Source organism: Mustela nigripes, chromosome 7 (genome assembly GCF_022355385.1).
Source record: "Mustela nigripes isolate SB6536 chromosome 7, MUSNIG.SB6536, whole genome shotgun sequence".
In the NCBI taxonomy this organism is placed as follows: domain Eukaryota; kingdom Metazoa; phylum Chordata; class Mammalia; order Carnivora; family Mustelidae; genus Mustela; species Mustela nigripes.
In genome coordinates, this window is record NC_081563.1 from 31875743 (window position 1) to 31902130 (window position 26388).

At 40.2% G+C, this 26388-nt stretch overlaps 1 protein-coding gene and 1 long non-coding RNA gene across 2 annotated transcripts in view; one reads left to right on the forward strand and one right to left on the reverse strand.

Moving 5' to 3' along the window:
* The window catches only part of CDKL4 (cyclin dependent kinase like 4), a 45796-nt gene that overhangs the window by 7685 nt on the left and 11723 nt on the right, over nt 1–26388 (reverse strand). Inside the window, exons 2-8 of the mRNA XM_059405509.1 lie at nt 22506–22729; nt 19165–19286; nt 10950–11022; nt 5202–5292; nt 4093–4290; nt 2601–2683; nt 1654–1710 (exon numbers count right to left, since the gene is read on the reverse strand). Coding sequence (XP_059261492.1) covers nt 1654–1710; nt 2601–2683; nt 4093–4290; nt 5202–5292; nt 10950–11022; nt 19165–19286; nt 22506–22673 — 792 coding nt within the window. The 5' untranslated portion in view covers nt 22674–22729. The remainder of the gene's footprint in view (nt 1–1653; nt 1711–2600; nt 2684–4092; nt 4291–5201; nt 5293–10949; nt 11023–19164; nt 19287–22505; nt 22730–26388) is intronic.
* On the forward strand, nt 478–13256 carry LOC132021312 (uncharacterized). The gene is made up of 3 exons (XR_009405290.1): nt 478–619; nt 4927–5053; nt 12908–13256. It is a non-coding gene; the product is annotated as an uncharacterized LOC132021312 (long non-coding RNA).

Genomic DNA, 26388 nt, shown 5'->3' on the forward strand with positions numbered 1-26388 from the left:
AAGAAGGCCTTTCTTCATCTAGCCTGGAGGAGGAATCTAGGAGATAGGGTGTGACCCATGCAACAGCGGAACCCCTGATGCACTTAGAGAATCCTTGGGTCTTTGGTCAGACACTACAGGTATAAATCAAATGGTTGAGTGACAAAACTAGCTTCATCCAGAATTGGGCAGGCAAATAAAGCACTTCACCTTTGGAACTAATGACAGGGGGTTTGTCCTAGACCTTGGAGTTTTTCTGCCCTGGAATTGCCTTCCAGGAAGTTTTCTCTGTCCTTAGCTAGAGGAGTAACCAGCAGAAGATTTGGCCGGCACCTGAGAATGGGTTGGGATTGCGGTGCTGGACAGATACCCTCACCGCAGGAGGTCTTGCTAAAGTGCAGGTGGGTCAGAACGGCCTGTCCAGAACAAGGCTGGGAAATTGGAGTTCTAGGACAGGGCATGCAGAATGCCAGGTTAAGGCAGGTCAGAGAAGGGAGACAGAGAAAGGCAGCTGAGAGCCAGTAAAGCTCTGGTAAGTGCAGTCTGAGGGCACAGAGACGTCAGGCTTTCAAGAGGACTCAGACCAAAGGAATCCAGCACCCTGGATAGCACCTTGGCAGCGACCACCACTAGCACAATGGTTAGTCTACACAATGGACTCTAGGTCATTCAGGTGGCTCTACCTTCTAGATCAGGTAACTTCTGAGCTAGGCTGTGTATCATAATCACCTACGGGGGTGTTTAAAGATACAAATTCCAAGGTTCTATACAGAGATTTTGCTTCTGTAACTCTTGAGCTTAGATACTGGAATGTATATTTTTGAAAAGCCCATTTTGATGAGTAGTCATTTTGATGAATAGTATGGAAACCACTGCTATAGATAGAACTTAATTGGTTGCTGAAAATAGATACTGTTACTAATATCCTCATCCGTATCCCAGTAAGAGCTTTCAGTATCCACAGTGGTTTTAAGAGTCACATCTTCTAGCATGGGTCAGTTGGTTAAGCATGAATGGCAGACTAGTCATAGGTGAATTTCTTCTGCTTTTTATTAGAATTTGTGCTTTTTGACTATTTCTTTTGAGCCTAGTGAAAGAGCTATATCTGGTGTCTGCTGTTTCTGAGTTTGCCTGGTCTACCAATTTTTTTAAAATAATGATTTTAAAGTTTATTTAACCCAATATATCTAAAATGTAATCAGTTCAACATGTAATTAATATAAAACTTGAGTGAAATATTTAATATTCTTTATTATAGCAATTTTCTTAGAAATCTAGTACACCTTCATTCTAATTAGCCATATTTCAAGTGTTCAATAGTAATATATAACTACTGACTATGATATTGGACAGTACAGTTCTAGACCTTCATCCTCATAAATTTACCGAGTCAGATTTCTTAATAAATGCAAAAGAAGTAATAGTGTTCATCACATCAAATGCTAATTTACTCTTGTCTTTGACTAGTTTTAATGGATATGTTACAAAGATTAGTGTTTCACTTACTGATGTTCCTTTAACTATAATTATTTTATAGTTCCTTATTATTTTCAGTGACTGTTATTTTCCTATTATTTTCAGTATTATCTGCCCTCTTGTCAATCCCTCCCAGAGTTACTAGCTTCAATTATTACATCTTGCAGGCAGTAATGGTTATAATTGATTCTTAAGTACCTTCATGAAATTCAAAGACATGGGATGAGCATCTGAGAACTTTTCTTCAAGAGTTTCCTAGAAAACAAAATAAAGAATTTCAGTGTTACATGACAACAAAGTTATGTTTATTCTGACTATATTAGAAATAATAACATTTGGAGAAAGACTTCTCTAGTAGGTTAGATAATTCTTTATAAGGACTTTTTTAAAGTTTTTTTATATAATTTTACACTATAGTATAAGATTTAAAAGACAAAAACTGGAATTATTTTTTAAATTTCACAATGTCTTAAAATTGATGCTTGGTAAATGTGAGCTCCAAGTGTCCCTGAAATCCTACAACAATAGGATTTTATTTTATTTTATTTTTTAGATATTTTATTTATTTATTTGACAGAGAGAGAGAGAGAGAGAGAGAGAGAACGAGCAGGGGGAATGACAAGTAGAGGGAGAGGGAGAAGCCAGTTTGGAGTTTTGATTTTAGATACAATGAAGATCATTTTGTAGAATGACTTTCCACTTGAAAATATCCATTATCAAGAAATGGTTTTTATGGACTTGAGCTTTGTTTTATAAGCCAAAAAAATCGAGAATGCATGTTTTCAAAAATAAAGACTACAGTAAGTACTGTTAAACAGTAGATAATTACTTCAGGGAAAGGTACTGAGTATTTTGACTAAAAGGATCAAAGTATTTTTGTAAGGAACTAAATATATCCCACTTAAAATTTAACATTAAGTTAATCTTTGACTAGATAGGGCAAGTAGATTTTTAAAGCATTCTCTTGCTTAATTTATGCTGTTTTATATAACTTCTTTGATCTGTGTCAATGTGCTAGAAGGAAAACAGGAGCCAAAAGTACAGATAATTTATTTTTTTTTAAAGTACAGATACTTAAAAAAAAAATACCCCTTTAAAGAAAGTTGCAACACAAATAATAAAATATCCAAGATTGAGCAGTTTACCATGTCTTCTGGCTCAGGAATACTGATGCCATGGAAAAACTGGTTACTTTTGAAGATAGATTGATGTCTTGGGATTAGTTTTCCTGCAAAATACAAACCATGTAACACATGACAAATTTAATAAAAATGAAAGTGTTTAAAAGATTAACTTCTGAAGTCCAGATATACGAGAAATACTAAGCCTGATCATTCCTTCCAGATTTGGGAGGAGCAAGTCACTGCAAAAACGTGGCTCCTCGGGGAAGGGGTGGTCCTCTCATGCAACTCTCTTTGCCATGCATGGCTCGGTCTGCCACTCAGCCCCCGCCAGAAGATCAGGCAAGAAGACCATGCTGAGGGCTTTACAACAGATCTCATAACTATCTCACAGTAGTTGCTATTTTTAATAAGCAAAATAAGGCTTAGAAGTTCAATAACCTGTCTAAAGTCACATGGTCATTAAGGGACAGATGCAGGATTCAAACTCAGGTCTGTCTCATGTCTGCTTAATGTAAATTTCCACAGTCCTTTTCAGCAATCAGTCAAACAATATATACTTAACGTGTGGCCTGTGGTGATCCTCTACCCTACATTTTTCATGCTGTAGAATTCTTGGAAAGAATGTGTTGGAACCAAACAGGGACCAGCATCAGACCAAAGAGCAGGGCTTCCATTGCCCAGGAGTTGGGCTGTCAGGATAGGCTTGGGGCAGGGATTAATAAATACCATCGGGTGTGTAAATGTATCACTTTCCTTGTGTCCGTGCTGCTTCGTGAAAAGCTGCAGCCAACCTTCTGTGTCACCTCCTCTTCCAACTGCCCACGGATGCTGACACATGGTGGAAGCTTATGGAAGGGGCCCCTTGAGTCCTATTCCTTCTCTGCATCTAACTTTTATATGACTTCAAGCCAATCATGGAAACTCCCTGAGCCTCAGTTTCCTCACTTGTAACATAGGCACAATTAAAAATGTTATAATCCTTAATGGGTTTTTCTTAAGACTGGGAGAGATTAAGTGTGTGAAAGTAATTTATAAATTCTTAAGTGCTGTACAAAGTAGCAGAGTTGAGAAGTTGCAACAGAGACAGTATAGCCTACAAAACCTAAAATATTTATCATTGGGCCCTTTGTAGAAGGTCTGTTGACCCCTGCTCTAGAGTATAGGGGGGAAAGCTCTCCTTTGCAGTGGGCAGAAATGACATTTGATCAAATATCTCTTCGAGTCTGCTCTATGCACATGACTCCTATCCTTGTGTCCCTATCTTAGTCTGACATGGAAAGTAAGTGGATAGTTTATTCCAAGGCTAATTGACTTGACTCAGAAAGGCACCTGAGCGCCCCTTGCTGATCAAAGGCATGACTCCACATGGAGAAAGTGGTTGGGTTCTGGCAACAACCCAGCACAAGCAACCGAGCAGCACTTAGGAGAAGCAAGAAGGCTCTTGTTCGGTACAGTGACGTCCTATCGCTCTAACAATTGAGCAGATCTGTAAGCCATAAAATGCAACACCTACCCAGTGTTCTGATGATCAGATAAAGCTGGTCCACATCTGATTTTCCAGGCCAGAGTGGCTGGCCTGTAAGAAGCTCTGCAAAAACGCAGCCAGTGGCCCATACGTCCACAGAGGAACCGTACTGCGTGTCTCCCACCAGAAGTTCCGGAGCTCGGTACCACCGTGTCGCCACGTAATCAGTGTAGGCATCTCCTGGAACTGCAAATGCGTCAGTCAGATCAGGTGGGTCACATTCCTGTGACATGTGGACCAGGTCAGGCATTCAAGCAAGCTTCAGTAACTCCGAGGCCACAACACTCCTCACTCTGGAGGCAGCAAAGGCCCAAGTGCCCGAAAACTTCCACTGTGTGCTCAGACCGTCAGCTCAACTCCCAAGGGTCCCTCGGCTTAGTGAACACATGTGTTGGCCCACCCAGAGAGGGGGGCAGGAGTGAGGGTTTCTGTAGTGTAACCTCAGGTTGAAGCCAACTTCCAGGTGCGCTGTGAAGCCCCCTGTGTCTGTCCTGCCAGAGTAGTGGTTGTGTACACGCACCTTGCAGTGGGCTTTTGCCTCCCATACAGTTCTAGATTCAGGGAGGTATAATGATTTGTTCCCTTTTCCCTTTGGTTCCCACCCCCCACCCCCCACCAGTGTGGAAGGACTTCCTTTATCTTAGCACTGTCTCTGAAGGTTCTCCAGAATTTTCTGCTTAGTCTTCTAGTCTTACGAACCCCACAGGGTTTTCCTGATGTCTCTAGGACACAGTAATGTCTGCCTCCAGGGAACCACCTCACCCTCACTTTTGTACTTCACTGTGAACCACCTTGTATTGTGTTTTGTTTCTTTTACTTCAGATTGTAAGTGCATGAAGAGCAGAAATGCACCTTATAATTATTTTCCTTTGTGAGGCAAAGCACATAAACATGACGTCCAGTGAATTCGACTGGAGTGGAGTGGAGTGGAATTGCAGAGCGCACTAAGGTACTGGGTAAAAGGAAAAAGTGAACTTTTCCTCTTTGAATAATCACAGCATCACATTTAGCATCTGTCCAATATCTAAAACAAGTAAGAGTTTGTATCATTTCATAATCATCTGAATTGGATGGGTAAGTGAAAAATTCCTACTTACTCAGAATTCGTGCAAACCCAAAGTCACAGATCTTGATTATTCCTTGCTTAGTTATTAGAATATTTTCAGGTTTTACATCCCTGTGAATACACTGTAAGATAATATTTGATTATTTCTCTGGGTCATCAAAATGACAAAGATAATAAACATTAAATATTAGTTTAGATGATAAACACAGCTTGTGAGATAAAGATGCTTTTCCTTCATCTTTCTAGAAAAACTTTAATTGGCAAATTTTCACTTGTAAACCTTATCCCACCAAAAGAAAAAAGTCAGAATGCTGTTATATAAGTGAAGGAATTGAAATTATAATTGTTGGATAAGAAAACTTTTTTTTTTAAAAGAAGTGTCATGCAATTATTTCTTCCACATTTTATGGGCTCTACTTAAACTGCAAGAAGTAAAACTCTAGATGAGATCAGACTCAATGTACCTCTGATAAGAACTGCCACCCAGAAATCCCCATTCAGGTTGAATAAGTATTACAGATTTGAGAAATTGGAAAAACATTTGTATGATAACAAAAAAAAAGTGCTTAAAAAAATCGGCTTATAACTAGAGTGACCATATTATTTATTGCTCAAATTGGGATGTGTGAAAGGAGCTCTGCTAGTAATCACACAGGGACAACAGGACCACACCACAACTGTCCTGGGTAAGCTGGGAGGTATGGTCATCTACTGCTCCAAAGACGCTGAGGCTTCCGCATGAGGGGACGAGGACCACTGCCACTTCCTCAGCAGTGAGCTAAGCTGGGAGCATTAGCAGCTCTCCTGAGAGATGACCACACAGCGTTGTTGGCCGGGGTCCCTCCTGGGAGAGTAGGACACCCCCGTGAGGCATTGTCCCCTCACAGAAGCTCCCGTGATTCCTCTGCAGGCGGGCACCTCACAATGTGCTGCCCTGCTGTAAAGGCCCTGAACAGAACACGTGCTCCTTGCCGGACGTTGCGAGGGTCACGCTGGAGTAAGGCAGGCTGCGTGAGCCTCACTCCTTGTTCTTCCAGAAGTGGCCACTCCATGGTGTGGAGGCCCTCCAAGAACACAAGTCAGGCGCTATTCTTCAGCACTTTATCTTTCCAGACCTTCCTCCCAGACAAGCAAACCAACAAAACTGCTGGTGCTCAGCCCTCATCTAGAGCTCTGTCCTGTGCTCGCTTCGGCAGCACATATACTAAAATTAGAGCTCTGTCCTTTCCACAGTCCTTGCACGTGAATGCCTTCATTCCTGCCACTATCTTGTGACAGCAGGTGGCCACTGACAGGGTCTCTGGATTGAGTGTCACAATAACCGGCTCCTTTTGCCTCACTCCTCTGTATCCAGTCAGTCCCTTTATATATTCCTGCCACATTGACAATTCTGAAGTAATTTTTCTTTGCTTCTGTGGTAGCTATCTGGGAAGAGAAAAGGCTGAGTCCCAAATTCATTTTAGGTCACAAAAATGGCAGTGGTGGTATAAGCTTGTTCCTAGTTAGTCTCAGTTATTGTCAACTATCTCATAATTTGTATGACCAACAGAAGAAAAGTCTAGGCCTCTTTAAAGTCCTAAGGCCTTAGATACTAATTTTTTAAAAAAATACACTGCTGGGGGTGCCTGGGTGGCTCGGAGGGTTAAGCCTCTGCTTTCAGCGCGGGTCATGATCTCAGGGTCCTGGGATCGAGCCCCGCATCGGGCTCTCTGCTCAGTGAGAGTCTGCTTCCTCCTCTCTCTCTCTCTGCCTGCCTCTCTGCCTACTTGTGATCTCTGTCTATAAATAAATAAATAAAATCTTAAAAAAAATACACTGCTGTAGCATAAACCAACATAATTTTGAGGTCCTGCCTTTTAAGCAACACATTTACAAAACTCGGATTAACACTTATGAGTCGTAGTCACAATAGCTGGTGATTTACTAGGAATGGGTTATGTACCAAAAGAGTTTGCATCAAATTCTAGAATTTCTGGACTACATGTGCCATTATCAAGGAAATAGATTTAAATCGACACTAGTCTTTTGGCCTATTTAAATACAATTTGTGGATCTAATGCAAATCCATGTGAAATTTTTAGCAATTTATTTTCCACCAAAAAACCCACAAAGTCAAATCAAGTACTGATGTTTCCCAAGGAAACAGAAAAATCACTGGTGTAGGTACAGGTAAGAGAAGCTACTAATAGAGTGGAAGAGGATACTGAAGAAAGCAAAAGAGGGCAAAACTGCCTGGAACAGTAGGAAGTCAAGCACGGAGAATGGCAGCCGCTTAGTCATACCGCATTCACTTTCTCTGCTGCCAAGCTGTACTCAGTGCACACTCACAGCGCCTCTGGCAATCAGCTTGCTTTCCACCAAAGACCAAAAAACCTGCAAGTCAGTGTGACAGAAGCAGGTTTTTTTTTTTTTTTTAATTTTAAAAATAACTTGGGTTGCATACACAGCTTTTAGAAAATATTGTTCAAGTTGAGTTATTTTGGCTAATGTGTAATCTCATTTTTAATGGCTCACAAGTCAACAAGAAGAGGTTGACCCTCAACTTTAAGAAACTCCAGAACTTTCACAAATTGCTTCTTGTACAACCCGATCAAATAATAGTTTTCTTTTCTTTTCTTTTTTAAAGATTTTATTTTTAAAGTAATCTCTACACCCCATGCAGGGCTCGAACTTACGACCCCTAGATCAGGAATCGCACACTCCACCAACTGAGCCGGCCAGACGCTCCTAAATAATAGTTTTCTATTATCTCAAAAGGTTGTCTTCTTTGAGCTTTCGAGATGGATACCGATACAGCAGTGAGGAAAAGGACCTCCTTCTTCACAACCAGAACATTAGTATTAACTAGATGTTGCAGCCTGATAAGCACATCCTGGAAGTCACTGCAATTTTGTCATTTTGAGAGGAAGTTCTTTTTGTCTAATATATCAGGTATACACAAATCCACGAGTTCATAATGACACTAAATGGGTCACTTTAGTTAACTCATTCTAGCAATATTAGAGGGTAAGAAAGAACTGGACTTTCTTAAGTCCAGTGCCTCTCAAATATAATGCGCATATGAATCTCTTGGAGATCTTGTTAAAATGCAGATTCTGATTCAGTAGATCTAGGGTGGGCCTGAGATTCTGCATTTCTAATGAGCTTCCAGGTGGTCTCTATTAATAAGACCTTAATCCCTTATTACTTTAACCTTCCTTGTCTTGGTTAGGATCACCACTCTGGAGAGAATAAGGTAGTCATGGTCTCCATAGGTTGAAAGCTGTGAATTTTCAGCAACACCATTGGGTCAGATTGCCTTTTCTATTGAGAATATCATGAGGGTTCCTTTAAAAATAAGGAGAGGATAAAGATTTCAGATGTAGTATTGTAACAGCTTTCATCTGACCTAAATTTTTTCCTTTGCATGCACTTTAGGCTAACCATAGCATAACCAGAGTTCAGAAATAATTCCCATGTTGGAGGAGGGAAGTTCATCTGAAAAATTATCCCTTTTTAATAGAGGTCCTGGATTATCAACGGGAGGTTTAAAACCTGTTGTTCTGAGGAGAGAAATGATAGCAGTTGCATTGAGCTCTAATAATGTTTGGGTCTGGTGGGAATAGTAAGTCACAACCAGTAGGTAAGTTGTTTGATTCATTCATTCATTCATTCATCTAGTTATTCAATAAATATTTATTGAGTGAGCACCTTTTATATAAAGAGATCCATGCTAGGTGTTGAGGAGATACAAAGATAAATCAGCACAGACACTGCATTCACGTGTATAACCCAGTACAGAGGAAAGTGTCTGACTACAGAGATAAAGGACAAATACTTATGGTATACAGAATTTCAAAAAATCATTTTAATTACACAGAAGACTCCTACAAGAACCTTAGGTAAGCTTTAATACTTCTGATAATACGGTAGAAAGCAACAGAGATGTGGTTTAATTAATTATTAAAAAGATTTTATTTACTTATTTGAAAGAGAGTGTGAAAGAGCACAAGCAGGGGAGCAGCAGAGGGAGAGGGAGAAGCAGGCTTTCTGCTGAGTGGGGAGCCCGATGCAGAGCTCGATCCCAGGTCCCTGGGATCATGACCTGAGCTGAAGGCAGACACTTAACTGACTGAGCCACCCAGGTGCCCTGAGGTGTGGTTTTAATTCAGTGTCATCTTTAGTATGTATTTGAAAGCATTTGCATCATGAAAACCAGGCTTATGTATCTTGTGAACAAAATATTTTTTATTTTTATTTTTTTTAAGTAGGCTCTACGTCCAGCATTGAGCCCAATGCGGGGCTTGAACTAACGATCCTGAGGTTAAGACCTGGGCTGAGATCAAGAGTCTGATGTTTAACCGACCGAGCCACCCAGGTGCCCCACCTCAATACTTTATTAATAGAAAATGTAAGCTTTTGATTGTTCCTAACAAACTCTTCATTGACTTTCTTAAAACTAAGGGAAGCTTCCTCTAAGTATTGAAATTTATTTCCATGATTTTGCATTCTTTTCCAGCAATCCTAGACTATGATAGATATTCTGCTGGCATCAAAACTGACCATATTGGTAGCCTCTATCCCTGAGCAGGTACTGCCTCTCTCTAGGCACCAACTCAAAAGGTCTAGAGTTATTTTTTAAAAAACTATCATTATAGCAGTGATTCCCCAGAAACCAACTTAAGCTCCCATTGGCCCAAGATGGGACAATTTGAACATCAGAGAGAACCATGATTGCAAAGGATTGAAACACATCAAATGTGTAAGATCTATAAATTTGTAATGATGCCTACATTCCTCTAAAACCTTTGTTGTTCACTCTTGGAGGCTGCTAAGATACGAACTTATCATTCTGAATAGTAGCCAGAGTCTGTCAGGGTGGGTTCTTTTCCATATAACTAAAATTAATAAATGCAGAAGAGATAATAGAGTTTGAAAATCACCATCTTTTAACCCTAATGAAATACTAGATACAGGCAGTCATCATCAATGAAGGCTAAAGTCATCAAGTAAAAAGGTTGACCAGGAAATTCATAGTGGAGAGGATCAAACTAATAGCTCTTAAACCCACTAATCTATTTCAAGATGATCAAAAATGAGTCAAGCTGACATATGCCTCATGATGTTGATGCAAGAAGACATGTACAGCATTACATATGAAATATTCTTGTCTGAAAAACTGAACCCCAAATTATCAAGTCTCTAGACACAAATACTAATTTGCTAGAAATACAGGTGAAAGAACAAGTTAAATGACACATACAAAGCAATCAGCTGCAATGATTTCTAGAACACAGTAGTATCCAAAGTGTGTTTCTTGGACCAGCAGCTTCAGTATTAACTGGGCAAATGTTAGAAATGCAAATTCTTGGGGCCCTACCCTGGACCTATGGAATCGGAAACTGTGGGTGGGCCCAGCAAACCGTATCTTAATGAGACCTCCAGGGGTGTTGATGCATGCTCAAGTTTGAGAACTATGGATCTAAAAAACTAATGCTAAATATATATATTTTTTAAAGGATAGAGGAAGAGGGCCTGTTGGAGAATAAAAGACTCAAAAAACATAAAAACAAAATCAAACCAAGTGCCATGGGCAGAAGGAACACTGAGTTCACACAAGCTTCTAATTCATAAGGAATATTTGGTTTTCATGGAAATTGGAAAAAAAAAAGCCATGGATTAAGTTTCCCATATTCTGTGACTTTCTTCCTTTCCCTCCATCTTTAGCTCTTTAAGGCAATCCCTGAGCTATTTAGGAGAAAAGAAGACATTAACAAATATGTTGGAAAATGTTACTTACGTTATGTTTATGACAGAAATTAAGAGCTTGAAGTGTTTGCCATAATACACTTTTGATCACTCCATCAGCAACTCTGGGGGAAAGAAAATTAAAAAGGAAATAAAAACTCCTAAGATGGGGAGTCAGGAACAGGAGCTGGGGACAGAAATGCAGGGGTGAGGGCCTGCAGTGGCCAACAAACACGGTGCAAACGGTGCTGAGGATATATTTTTTTTGCATGTGTTCATGGAAGTTGGTTTACTGTATTTTCATTATAGATACAAATTTTCTTTTGTAATTTGAAAATTTTAGATATCCGTAGAAACGGTTTATCACAAAAATCCAAACAGTCTTGCAAAGTAAAGGAATAGAAAGTGCTGACTCAAAACTTTTTACCCCAAACTTTCTCTTCAGGCAGGCACCTCTGTTTCTTTCCCTCTCTCTGTCTCTCTCTGCATTTACTACTTTTTTTTCCTCTGCATTTACTTTTTAACTTTATTTTTAGAGAGGGGGCGAGGGAGAGAGAGCATCTTAAGCAGGCTCCATGCCCAGTGCAGAGGCCAGTGTGGGGCTCGATCTTACAACCCTGAGATCATGATCTGAGCGGAAAAAGTCAGATGCGTAACAGACTGAGCCACACAGATGTTCCTTTAATTTTAAATAAATGCATTCATATGGCTCAAAATTTAAAGAGTATAAATTTAAAATTTAAAATTTAAAGAGTATATCCACGAAGAACTGTCTCTCACAGCTGGCTAGTCACACATTTCATTCTCTGCAACGTCCCCCTCCTCTTTCAGGAAGCATATATATGTGTAGAGGTATAAATACTAATGCGTTTACGTCTATTTCGTGGTCTCATTACATGGATGTGTCATAATCTACTTAGTTAGTTCCCACTGGTGAGCAATTAGATTGACTCAATTTCATTCCTAGAAACAAAATATGTATAATCATCCATCTTACTACAGTTGTGCAATTATCTTTTTAAGGCAAGTTCTAGAAGTGGGATTTCTAGGACCTATGGTAGGCACATGTTGAATTTTGATCCTGCAGATGTGACCTTCCGATAGACCTAAAACCTGGTTTTGCAGGAAGGAAGGCATACTCAAAGATTGACTTCCAGCCATTTGGAAACACACTCGAGTATGTGCTGCAGTTGTGTAAGTTTCTTACACCTGGTGAGCAGGCAGGTGCGCAGCTGGGGAGGCCAGGGAGAACCCGTGTCCCATGAGAATGAGAGGCTGGGTGCTTCTTGTCCCTGCAGGATCCTGGAAATACGGGAAGGTATTTTTCACTGCGGAATTGGAGATCTGGGCAATTGACATTTGTCTGGGAGTAGTCTACTTGGTGTCACCATCTCTATAAATTATAGCAATTACATTCCCTTTAACTTTCTCTTGATGCCTTTCCATGGCTCACATCACTGTCCCATGATGGCGCCCACGGAACCTCTGTGTGTTCAAGTCCCTATCTCCTTACTGTCTTGCCAACATCTGGTTTTGCCATTGTTGTTTGTCAAACTGTGGTTAAAATAAAAAGATAGCTCATTTTGGTTTTCGTTGACATTTCACTATTAGCGACTTTTGTTTTCACATGATTATTGGACATGATGTGTCTTCTTTTGATTATTTCGTATTCATGGTCTTTATATCTTTTGTGACTGGTCTGTTTACCCTTTTCAAAACTGATTCATGAAGACTCATTATATACCAGAGTCTGCATATGTGCTGCACATATTTTTACCCACGCGTTGTTTTTCAACTGTGTTTGTGGGGATGGGGTGACTGCATAGTTTCGAAAATCTGAAACACAATATGTCTTTTGCTAAGTGTCTACTGTAAGAATTTTTTAATTAAAAAGTTTAAAATGATCTAATATTCCAAACATAGCCATCACTTGGCCTTAATGTTTTATCATACTTGGAAATTTAAATCATATGTTTAGATCCCTTGTTAAAAACTAAACTCATCCTACAGGTGATGCTGGTCTCACAGAGGTGTGGGACGGCCTGTGTGTGACTCGAGCATTGAACCAGCTACAAGAGCTCACCATGTGGATCTGCGGTACTTGCTGAGAAACAGCAACAGTGTGTGGAAGGATTTTCCTCAGGGCAGTTTTCTGAGTTAAGGTCATAGTTATGGCGGCCACAGTCCTGATATCCTGTGGTCTGGTGGCAGCCCTCTGATTCCAGCTCTTCTAATTATTAAGTATTTCTAATATTGTGAAAGCTCCAAATTCTCAATATTAAATCTCTTTCTACTAGAAGTGTCTAGAGCCATTTCTAATTCCTGCACTCAATTCTTTTTTTTTTTTTTAAGGCTGTTTGTTTTAATTTAATCAATTTATTTATTTGACAGAGAGAGAAAGATAGATAGAGAGCATAAGCAGAGGGAGTGGCAGAGGCAGAGGGAGAAGCAGGCTCCCTACTGAGAAGGGAGCCCAATAAGGGACTCAAAACCAAGACTTTGGAATCCTGACCTGAGCTGAAGGCACAGGCTTAACTGAGCCACCCAGGTGCCCCTACCTGAATTCTGATATAACCTGATCTTTTTCCCCTCTTTGCCTAGAGCCATGCCACCGACACCATTGCTTTAATGTTTTTATAAGAGAAAGACGAGTATAGCCATTTTGAGCCCTATGAGGCAGAGTTCAAATCCCAGCTGTGCTGCTTCCAAGTTTTAGAACCTTGGGTAAGTTATTTGTGCCTGCAGTTTTCCTCATGTGTACAGATGGAACAATGCCACATAAGTTCATTAAGACTATCTCCTGAGAGTCTGGGTTTTCATATCTCCATAGGTTTAGGAAATGAGGGTCTGAGATCAGGTGAGGCCAGTGGATGAACCTGAAGCCCTCTAGAAAGACAAGAAGACCCCCATGAGAATGGCAAAAGCCCTGAGGTGAGAAAGAACAGGTATGTGGGAGCAACAGTTAGGAGGCCAGTGTGGCCAAAGCATGAGTGAAGAGGTTGGTGAGGCTGGCTGGGGCCAAACCATGGAGGGCCTTACAGATCTGGGCAGGTAGTTTGGATTTTACTCTAAGTCTAAAGGAAAGTCATTGAAAGTCATGAAAAAGACAAGTGGTAGAATACGGAGAGTGGATTTCTGCACGCTGAGTGGAGACAGGATGGTTTATGAGGCAGCTGACTTAACAATGTAGGCGAGATGTGGTGATGTTGGTTAGAGCGGTGGTGGTGGAGGGAAGGGAAATGGATTTCAGGCCTTGCAAGAGCCTGCGAGCGAAACACGGGCCCGATTCACGTAGACATGGAATGCTGGAGGGGATCCAAGCACTGCAGGAACGGGGGGATCAAGTCCTGGAATCAGGAAATGAGTTAGGGTGAGGGTTCAGAGACTGGTGAAACTGAAGTTTCTATGTTAATAACATCGATTTGGACATGAATGAATGCTGTAGCAAAGTCCTGAACTCTTGCTGTGGAAGAGGAACGTTTGCTTTGTGGCATCTCCCGGGTTGAATCACGGCTCTGCTCTGAACAGAAGAGCTCCGATTCCCAGAAGGCAGGTTCCATCACAGGCAACACAACATCTGTACAAAATACCGGCTACAAACACATACCACCGATCTTACAAAGAGAAGATAGTTATCGGAGAGAAGACAGATTCGCGCAGGGCTCATTCCAGAAAGATAGAGAATTGCAACACGATTCAGCCACAGGCAGCAGGTTTCAAAGTGTTTTGGGGTGAAATAAAAAGCTTCAGAAGTCAGCCGCCCCTCAGTGTTCAAGTATTAGACGCTGGGTGAGGGCAGAGACAAATACCGCAAGGAGCAGTGAAGGCCCGAGAGCAAACACCAGACGTCCTGGCGCAAGACGAAGGAGTGGGTCACCATGGGGGAATTCAGACCGGACTGCTCAGGGGCTGTGCTCTCTCTATCACTTGGAGGGACCTTGCTGCTGCCATCAGGACTCCTCATCTTTGCCTTAATTCGTTATATGACTTCACCATGGGGAAACCTCATGTCCACTGTCCATACCCCAGACAAAATGAGTCCTCAGTAAACCCTTGCTATCTGAGATTACAAGCCAACCTTGTCTCAGGTCTGCCAGCCCCTTCACGTGGTCACTTGGATTAACCTCCTCCCCTTCTGTCCCCTCCCGTCTTCCCACAGATACTCCTCCCCAGCCCCACTGGTTTCCGTTCCCTGAACAGGCCTAGCCTGTTTATGCCTCCAGACCTTTTGTTTATTGTTCCTTCTCCTCCCCTCCCGAGACATTCTCTGACCCCTCCCTGTGTTTTCCTTCAGTTCAGGGGTAGCTTCTTCACTAAGCCCATTTCTCTGGCACTCTTGGAAATTATAAACTAGCACCCTGTCATAAATCCCTTTCTGCTTAAGCCAGTTGGAGTGAATTCTCCTGTGGAATCCTGAACCATTCAGAATGTGATACCAGAAGTGGATGTGGGCCAGGAACTAAGGCCTTGGTGATTGGGGATTGGCTATCTGATTTAATCACTAACTACCATTAGGGACTCAACTAGCTGGTAGATGGGCACCCAGAGATGAACTAGTTGTAAAATCATCTGTCATCTGGAATAAAATGCCTACTCAAGGCAAGCCTTTGGAAGACTGAATGTGACAGAACAATATGGGAAACATAAATAATACAAGAAAAGTGGGGCGGGTTGGCTCTAACTTAATGACAAATTTAAAAAGGACAGGGTTAGGGCTCTAATATCTTTGTTCAACGCACAGTTGGGAAACCGAAAGTTTCAACGCTCGCCGTAAAAGAACCCGTTATTGCTTGTATCTATAGGACTCACTTAATGGACCTATAAGAATAACATGAAATGACTGAAGAATCAAATATGGAGAATAATCCTGCAGGGTGCTAAGTGACAACACAAATTTAACTTCTGTGAGGTTAATTAATTTCTCAGTTAATTAACTGAGAAAGAGCTATCTATACTTTGAGAATTGAAATGTGACCCTCGGGAGTGCTCATGAAACGGAGAGCACCCCAGCTCCCACCAAACATCCCGTCTCAGGCAAACCAGTCCCCCAACTCGAATGATGAGGCTGGTTTTGCCTTGACAAGAACCTTCTAATGCTCTCACTTGAGTAGCTGTGCCACACGGGGATTCTTCTCAGACCCTGAGAGGTCTCCAAACCTTAACTAAAGTCACAGTCCAGTGTGTCTCAGGGGGCCTACTACAAAGTCAGAGGAAAAGGTTTACATGGCAAAAAGGACTCTGAGATGCTGCTAATTTACAATGGGGAATGCCTGTGAGCATGGATTTCACTGACGTAGGACCAGAGAGGAAGAGCCAGAGTTTAGCCTGGGCTGATTGTAACACTATGGGCGCACTTCCTAGAGATTCCAGTTTCACCAGACTACCTGGAGCAGCTAGCAATGAGTCGAGCTGATTGCTAAACTGGTGATTGAAACCTGGCTAATGGTTGCCGATGGCAATCGAAGTTGAACGCCAGAAATTCATTAGTAAAATGAGGAGGAGGAGATCCAAAGATACGAGGCGATATGAGCGTTGGAGAAGATTTTTCATACACATCAAGCTCACCTACCTCCCAGCTGTGCCTCCTCAAGGTCCTCATAGTGTCAAGCCATGCTCTTCCCTAGACGCACAGTATGGCTTTCGGTTTTCTAGTTTGGTAAAGAAAACACAGCACAGCAGCCCCTTCCTTGGCCCAGAGCCAGCTGGCTCTTCTTCCATCTGCTGGTGTATCTCTCTAAACTATCCAGTTAGGAAAGGGGGAAATAATCTCAAGGATGGATTTGTGGACCTACTAGGACTGGTGAGGTGGATTTGAGTCAAGATTTTATTTACCAACACACTTCCTGCTTCCTGCTCCCCATTACCCCCCAACTGACCTCAGTGGCTTTCAAGGTCACTGGTGACTGGTTTTACCTCAGAGCCTGGCCATTAATTCCTGAAAGATAGGCTATTTTTCTTTTCCCAGCATATGTTCTGGTGAATGGCTGCAGAGTACTTTGGGGCAGGCTAAGAGGAAGAATTAAGTGCGGATGTGTGATGTTATTGCTGGTCCCCTCCTCAAGGAAAGCCATCTTCCCTTAAGTCACAAGGCCCCGGTTCTGTGAACTGCCTATTGTGGTGACGCAAGTCAAGCCTCTAGTCTCCAGTTTTTATAGAAAAATAGAACCTTAGTGATCTGCCCATCTGTTTTGGTTCGAGAGAATGTATGGTCAATTAAACCATTTTGATCATCACTATGGCTCTGTTGCCTGTCACCGCAATTCTCGAAATGAAGAACTACCACTTGGCCTCTGTCATCCAGGGATCCCATGATCCCCACTGAAATCAGGAAGCCATTTCAAAGAAAGGATAATCTGGGACATGCTTCTTGTGCAACCCTCACTACCGTATTTCTCAGTACTCATGATTCACGGCCATCTTTCCACCAAACCACACCCCGTCTTATGGGAAATTTTCTATGAACAGTTAACTGGGAGAGAAATGCAAACCTTTTATATGTCAATTATACCTCAATAAAGCTAAAATCAAGCTGAAGTCTGACTTATGGGTGTGTATAACATGCTCCTATCAGTCAGAAGTGGAGTGGACAGCTGAAGTTTGGTAAACCCGTTAGTTTTATAACGCTATAATCGCTTATAATTGTTTCTTTGTATTTCTGGTTCCTCATTAGATCCTAAGCTTCTTGAAGGAAGGATTATTCCATTATACATAGTACAATGGAAAGGAAAATCCTTCCTCTGGAAGGGAAGCAGTTTCTGTCACATTACTAATTAACTTACCGTAGAACTCAGAGGGTCTTAGAGAATGGGAATAGATCATTTTAAGTTTAATCAGGTGATGCCAATTTCAGCTGCTGCACATACATGCAGTTTCTTTGCTTGAGCAAATCCAACACAGTGCCAGTACTGAGTACTCAGCTGTTGATCTAAAAAGTGCTTTTTGTCTCTATCCAAAAAGTAGAGGACACCAAAGGTTTCATCGGGCACGTAGCAGTACGCTTCCACCATCTTGGTGTTAAATCAGATCTTCTGAATGAGATAATTGAGTCCTCGGGTCTCTTGATCTTCAGCTCACCACCCCACAGCTCATCCCACATATCCTCTAGGTTGATTGCCTCATATCTCACACCAGTGTTTGCTCCAAACTGTGAATTTACACCCAATAAACAAAGGGCTCAAATAGGGTTGGTACATATGCGGTCTGGTTGTTTACCTCCGTTTGCTATTCGCAGGGTTTACACTCTCTTGGCTGTTATTCAAGTAGGTTTTAGGAAGGGAGTGGAGGCAGGTGGATGTTTTAAATTAACCGCTGTTATATGGAAGTACCTGGCATTTCATAAAAAGGGTGGCATGGTCTGCACTGTTCGTAGTTGTATTCCCCTATGTAAATCCAAGTCTCAGGTAGGCCAAAAGCACATGTATACATTTATAAGACTAAAAATACACTTATACACTTTTAAGACTCAAAAAGAGTGAAAAGTGGGTAGTTCAGAGATCCCTGTGGGGGCGCCTGGCTGGCTCAGGTGGAAGAGTGGGAGACTCTTGGTCTCAGGGTCATGAGTTTGAGCCCCATGTTGGGTATAGAGATTACTTAAAAAATAAAACTTAAAAAGAGACAGAGAGGGGAAGAGAGAGAGAGAGAGAGAGAATCCTTGCTGCTAAATACATCCTGAAGGAAATGTTGTTATTTTTCCAATAGCATTTGCTGACTTTGAATCTCTGTGTTTGGTAATTCTCATATTTCATACTTTTTCATTATTATTGTATTTCATGCTGATCTGCAATCAGTGATTATGACTCACTGAAAGTTCGTATGATAGCATTTTTAGAGCAATATGTTATTTTTAAATTAAAGTATATACTTTTTTAAAGATGTAATGCTACTGTACACTTAATAGACTACCATATAGTGTAAACAACTTTTACATGCAGTAGGAAACCAAAAAATTTGACTCCCTTTATTGCAATATTTGTTTTATCGCTGTGATCTGAAACCAAATCTGCGAGATCTCCGAGGTAAGCCGGTACACAAGTTAGCCTCAAAATGTACTATGATTTGTATCTGCAGTTGATTTGTTTTCCTGATGTTTTTACTCTAGGTTAATATTTGTTTCCCTCTGAGCACATCCTAACTAAGATGGGAGGGGATAGCCAGCAGATGCATCTTGATAGAAAGAGAAGTGTGCTTCAGATCTGAAATTTGCTAGTTAATTTCACATATAATGAAATTGAGTAGCCATACAGAGCTTCAGTTTCCAGATTACTTACCCTTTGGGGTTTCTTTCCAGCTCATTTAAAAGTGTGTGATCACAGTATTCAAAAACTAAATGCATTTTCCTTTTTCTTCTGAACACCTCAATGAGGTTCACAAGGTTTGGGTGTTTTAATTGCTGCAATGGAATTGAAATAAAACTTCAGCGATTTGTTTTTCCTGATAGTTTTTCCCCCAGATTCCTACAGTTTAAACAACAGAAGGCCTTGTTTATCATTCTCCATGCATCTCTTGTGGATAATTTTATTATGGTTACTCACAAGAGGAACTACTCTTAGTAAGAATCATAGACACTTAAGGTTGGAAAAAAAAAAAAAAGGAGACATTTTTCTTCTTCTCCTTCTAATGTACCTGTAACAGATAGTAATTAAACTGCTTGAATCTCTCCGGAGATAGCAAGCAAAGCACACAACATAAAATATAGGCACTGATACCATAAATACTTTATGGGTTTAGTGAAAATTCTAAATATCCAAGTCATAAAGGAACCTGGATAAAAAACTGAGGAGATGGAGTTATTGAGTAAAAGGCTATAAAAATTATCAATCCCCATTTAGCCTGCATATTGCCACGGATTTAATATAAATGTCAAGAGGTTTAAACAGAGTCTGGATTTTAGTGTTGACTCTCAGAAATACTAGAGGCCCAACTTCCAAATCTGATTAAATTGCCTATTGAGTCCCTATAGTGTGTTTTTGTTTATATTTTCAGCTCTGTTCTCTGATTCTATTGTTTTCTCTTATGCTTAGATTTTTTTATGTATTAAATTGTATCTCAAGATGAAACATTTCACAGGTAGCCTCTGTTTAATGTTGTAAACCAGAGGAAAAATTCTAATTATGTAAGATAATCCACCATAGAGTAACTATATAATTTGCCATCCTATTAGAGTACGGAGTATTAGACAAGACTGTCCCAGGCAAACAGGGATATGGTTACCCTGCCTAAGTCTAGGGTGACCATACAATTTAGCACAGAAACCAGGAGGCTTTTGAAAGAGGGTGCTAATTAGACTGGACTCTGGGACAAAAGCAATAAACCAGGATATCTGATCATTCCCCCTTTATATAACTCATCTTTCTTGTTTTTTTCCCTGGTGTATTAGATACATCACTTTTCAAACCATATACTGCTTACTCAGGGGGGATTATCCATATAGAGGGAACACAGTATTTTGCATATAGTGAGCGCTGCATAAATATTTTGCAGGCCCAAGACTGATAGCATCCTTTACTTCAGTATCTGTAAACATGGTGTGAGAGGGAAAAAAATTACCTTGCGACTATGTGCTCAACAGTTTGGGTAAAAGGACTCTATTACATATTAAAAATATGCCTAAAGCACAAAATCGATTTGCCAAGAACAGAAACGCAAAATGGAGGAAACAGTTCACACAGGTAAGTCAGCGGCTTTGTGCTACACTGAAAGCCACACGACGGAAATGAAACAGTGTCTTTTTTTTTTTTTTTAAAGATTTTATTTATTTATTTGACAGAGAGAGATCACAAGTAGACAGAGAGGCAGGCAGAGAGAGAGAGAGGAGGAAGCAGGCTCCCTGCTGAGCAGAGCGCCCGATGCAGAACTCGATCCCAGGACCCTGAGATCATGACCTGAGCCGAAGGCAGCGGCTTAACCCACTGAGCCACCCAGGCGCCCTGAAACAGTGTCTTTACCAGGAGAGCTCGGGATTCGTAGATGCTAACCTGGTCAAATCTGTCTTTGGGTAGATAAGCAATTTGTATCCCCTTTGCAAATGAAATCAACTTAGCCCAGAGAAACAGTGACTTATATAAGTAAAGCAGGTAATAAGGAGGACAGAAATCAAATCACATTTGAATAAATAATAGGAGGATGTGAGGAAGGTTAGGTAAATTTATCACAGGAGGAGCCTGCCCAGGGCCTGCGGTGTGTAACATACCAAAGCTGGCAAGAGGTTCGTTAAGAGAACCATCACGAGGCACCAAGCTAAGGTGGAATCTGGCTACTTTTCACCTTAATGTCCATGCTTACATTTGGGCATTGTGACCCAGGAGGTACTACCAGAGCGTTAACATTCCTTGCAGTCTTGAAGAGGAGAGAGGTGGTGGATAAAATCATTGCTAGTACTGGAAAACCACGCACAGCAGGTTCCGACACACCCTGTAGCTGAGCGCTGGGACAAAGTTGGCTGGCTAACCAGCGCCCTCTGCTGGCTGTGAGGTAACAGTGGACCGGTTTTAATGATGGATGTGCTCTTGAAAACCCCGTGTCTACTAACTTATATTTTAAACTAGTATTAGTTTGAGGAAACCTACTGCAAATAATACTTAGAAGGACAGATAATATGATCATTATTATCTTCCCCTAAAAACCGATTTCTGGGGTTTTCCTAAAAAAAGAGGACCCATGTCGAAAGTAAATGTCAGCTGTGTGTTCTTGAGGACATCACACTTTTATTATTTAGAGTGTGGTCTACCAGCACCTTCTGTGCCATCGGGCAGTTTGCTGGAAATGCCATATCTCAGGCTGACCATGGACCTTTGACTCAGAAAGATAGAAAGGACCTTTGACTTTTGCAAAGTCCCCTGGGGAATTCCCACATTAATGTTTGAGAAGTGCTGTCTGTGCTTCACTTTCCTCTCTGATAAGATAAGGATGCTGGGTGAGAAGCATCCACAGTTCTTTTATGGGTCTAAACAGAAGAGTTCTAGGATAGGAAAGCATTTACATTGAAGACTTATCTTCAAATCCTTTCAGAGTAAAAACAACTTTAGGGGTACCTACTGGGCTGACTCAGTCTGTAGAGACTGTGATTTGATCTCTGAGTCCTGAGTTCAAGCCCCACATTGGGCATAGAGATTACATAAAACAAAACAAAACAAAACAACTAACAAAATCCTTGTGGAAAATGTGTATACATAGATGGGGGAGATACTTAATATGCCTAAGAACCAGTGGAGAGCAGGAAGGACCACTCCGTCTCGATGCCTACAGGGGCACTGGTACAGTCCTGTAGGCTCCTGTGCTAGGAGATGTTCTTCTAGTTGCTGGTTTGTGGGGAGAAGGATTTGGGAAGGGGATGGGCAGAGAAAGGCCAAGAAAGGGGACAGGGAGGGCAAACACTGGGCTGAAGGACTTAGGACAGTGAATATTTACCAACCAGAATAGAGGTACTTCAATATCAGAACTGCCAAAGTCCAAAGTAATAATCAATTTATTTTCCATAGTTGCTGATACCAAGAAATTTAAGTCCAATGAGAAAAAAAAAATCACTTCAAAATTCATTGAAATTGTAATTTTGGCATACATAGGTCTTCCAGTATCATGATGTATAGATATTCAGAGAAAGTCAACCTACCTTCAACATCCGTATTTCTCTTAGTGCTATTTTCTTAACAACTGGATCATCCTCAGATTCCACAAACTTTTTAATAGCTACCACTTGTCCAGAGGTTTTGTTTCTGCACTTGAATACAACCCCATAGGACCCTTCTCCAATCTTGGCTAATTTTTCATATTTTTCCATTATAGTTGACAGGACTTAAATTACTGTATTGACTGACTTGCAGCACAATGTTACACCTGGAAAATAAGATGACTCAGCTTAGTCAAGTGATCAAGCACAATGTTCTCACAGTCTTGTCGTACATGAAACCGACTTACTCAGGATGCCAAAGGCTTATTTCCATCAATTACTTTTAAATATACTCAAAAAACATTTGAACATTATTTTGGGAATTCGGTCGGCTTAATATGGTTCTTCCAGTTACTGCAAAGATTTCACATATTTCTTATAATAGATCTGCATTTACCTCAGTTGAATTAAAGGATTTGTGGAAAGAAAACTTGTCTAGTCTATTTTCATTATCCTCAAGTAAATGATTAAAATATGGTGCTGTAAAATCCAGCTAAGGAACATCTCATACTCTCACATTTAGTGTTTATCTTTTCTCACCCCTGGGATTTGGAGAACTAGAAAGAACTGAGAACAAGACACATACAAAGTACTATACTTCCCCCTGGTGGAGAGAAGAAAGAGTGAATGTGAACTGTGGAACAAAGCAGCCATTACAAAGAGTAACATCTTTTTAGCACATCATTTATTGCTCTTAGCTTTTACATGTATGAAAGAACAGATCCTTAATTTTCCAAAGAAAATAAAAAGCACAAAAAAGAAAACAGGTTTCTCTAATTTTCCTGAATGCTTTCTTTCATCTAGATTTCCACGGAAATATTTAATTTTTCTGTCCTGCCTCGCCCACTCATGAATTATGTGGCGATCGGATTACATATTAAATAACAAATAAGACCAACATTATTAAATAAATGAGTCTAGGAACTAAAAATACTTCACTAACATTGTCCTATGAAAATTACATCTTATCTGTACAACTATTCTATTAAACATGTACTTTTTTTTTTCATTTTTAAAAGTTTAATTGTTTAACTAGCACAATAGATATCTGACAGCCTAATGCTGTTTGAGCATTACATTTGCAGGTGGTAAAGTCCAACCTCTTAACATAGCTCTTTCCCACTAAGGCAGTGAATGGTCATACTCTATAAAAATTAATAATGCCGTCTGCAAGGAGCTCATTGGTCTTGAAATTTATTTTAACCCCATGCCTAATTGTCATAAACCACGGTTACATATCATTTGTTAGATGTTGTCCCTGGAAGTTCCCATTCATACCATGCTACAGTCCTAAACACAATGTTTTCCCTCCCTACTTCCTTAACTTCAAGAAAAATAGCTTCTCTGACAATGTCAATGAACACTTGTATTCTGAAATTCTCATTTAACTTAGTAGGTTCCTCAGCCACCTGTCCAAAGCACCTTATTTCAATTCCTATTTTGACATTAGATCTTTATTATATTATAACCATTGAAAAAGGCTTAGCAATCCATCTATCTTTTTTTTCCTCATTTCCATTACTAGCATTATCCTTTAAGGACATGTCTGTTGGCAATACTATTATGTTGCCTGGTGCTCCCACCTGCCCAAGTAGTAGTAGATAAGCTTATTTGGCAGAGAAAACAAAGGGTTGAAAGAGTGGGGCTTCAGAGTTAGGGCCTTCTGAGTTTGAAATCTCTTGTGTTGAATGGACACATGATCTTGGGCAAAGGTCAAATAATAGCTGAGCCTTACTTTCCTGATTTGCAGAACAGACCTCAGGGCCAGGATTTTAGTGAGTGAGGTGAGTGAGGTATTCCCTTCAGGTGCAAAATTTAAGGGGGCATCAAAAAATCTGTAAGCAAGTACTATTTTTATTCAATTATGTGGATGAGAAAATCAAGGCAAAATGAAGCTAATACGGAGTTTGAACCCAGGCAGTCAGATTCCAGAGATCCCAACTTGAATCATTACGCTATGCTGCCTCTCAGTTAATTCAAAAGAATGCACAACCCCGGTCTTAGTAAAAACAAAATGTCAAGTGAAAGAGTTGACCACTTTTTAAATTTCTTGTGTTTCAAATGAGTATCCTTTTTTTTTCTTTTCCTTCACTAACATCTTTTCCATCTATACATTATCTCAATGAGAAAGAAATCATCTACACTGACTTGCCACCACAGAAATACACAACTGAGAAAAGTGTTTGCCTGGGTAAATGACTCTTACTAAACTATTCTACGATTATATATATATATATATATATATATATATATATATATATTTGTAGATTTTATTCTCTCTCTTATGAAAGTGAGAAAATGGAAGCATACACACTTAAAAAACATGGAAAATTCATCACAGATTAAGTTCTGAAAACTCTATTAGTTATACTGAATTGTTACATAGGTATTATTCTCTTAAATGTATTTAGATACAAACATGAATATATTTGTTCTTTAGCCTAGTTTTAAATGACAGGGAAGAAAACAGTAGAAACTAGGAATTTGCTTTAGAAAGTTATTGGTATAAATCTTTGTGGATTTATGAATTTAACCAGCTTGATAAGCCCTATGGTTACTGGAATAAACTATGAATATGCCAAAAAGCTTAATTATGATATTTAAGTCTGTATTATTTTATTTCCCTGTAGGTAGATGATTTGATCTATTGATCTAATTTTTTTTCCCCAAGTGGCTTATTAGTGATTGAGCTCTCAGACTAACATTTAGATCTCTCACAGTCCTATCAACCAAACTTCTGAATATGATGAAACAAAGCACCAGAAAATAGTACTTTATCTGGTAACATCTAAATAGTACCTGTTTTCTGAAGCCCTTATATATTCCTGGAAGATGAGTGTGAGCATGCAGGCAGGAATTAGACCAAGGCAGAAATTCCTCAAAGGGATTAATGGATCTAATTCCAGCTTACTAGGGACTCTACCAGAGTAAGAAGCAGTAATTCCTAATATCTTACCTGAGGTACAGGCCAACTATCTGTTTGATGACTATCTCTACACAAATAGAATCATCTCAAAATCCGTTTGTTTTAAATTGCCTTCTTTCTTATCCTCTACCCCTACTCAAAGTTCTCAAACCTGTTCCACATTACACCTAAATGGCTTGTGAAGATGTATATGGTGGAGAACTTTGAGAGAGCTGAGGATAATGGCAGCTGTCTAAATCAAATCTTTTCACATAGCTTTCTCAAAGCTGTAGAAATCAAGCAGAATAAAACCAGATAAATGCAATGCTTCCAAAATAACAGGAAGTATTAAGTAGAAAAGTAAACTCCAAATTCTGGAAGAGATATCTCTTAAGGTCCCACTATAAGCCTTTGCAAAGAGCAGATATAGGAATGGGGTGGGATCTGGAAAAACTGTAAAGAAGAGAGAAGAGGAAACGAAGGGCCTAAGATAGACTTAAAATCTTCCCCCCCGCCATCCCCTGAAGAGGAAATACATCACAAGTATAAAAATATTAAGTGTGTCCTGGTAGATCAGAGCATTTGCCACCAGGAAGGGATGTAAAAGTCATGGAAACTGAGGGAGATCAGTTAGCGGGACACTAATCTTGAGCAAGAGGGAAGAGAGAGGTTTATCCGATCTCGGTCAGAGACTGGAAAGTGAAAGGAAAAAGAAGCAAGAGGAATAAATTTGTGCCACTGCAAGACAAAAGAGAGCCCCCAAACTGAAGGATATGCAAATCTCTTTACCACTAAGTTGGAAAAAAAAAAAAAAAAGAGTGCTACTCATTAAAGAAGCTGCACTTTGTTACAGTGACAGAAAGGACTTTCTTAAGCTAGGTTTCTGTCAATTATTATAGGACAAAACCTGCCTAGGAAATT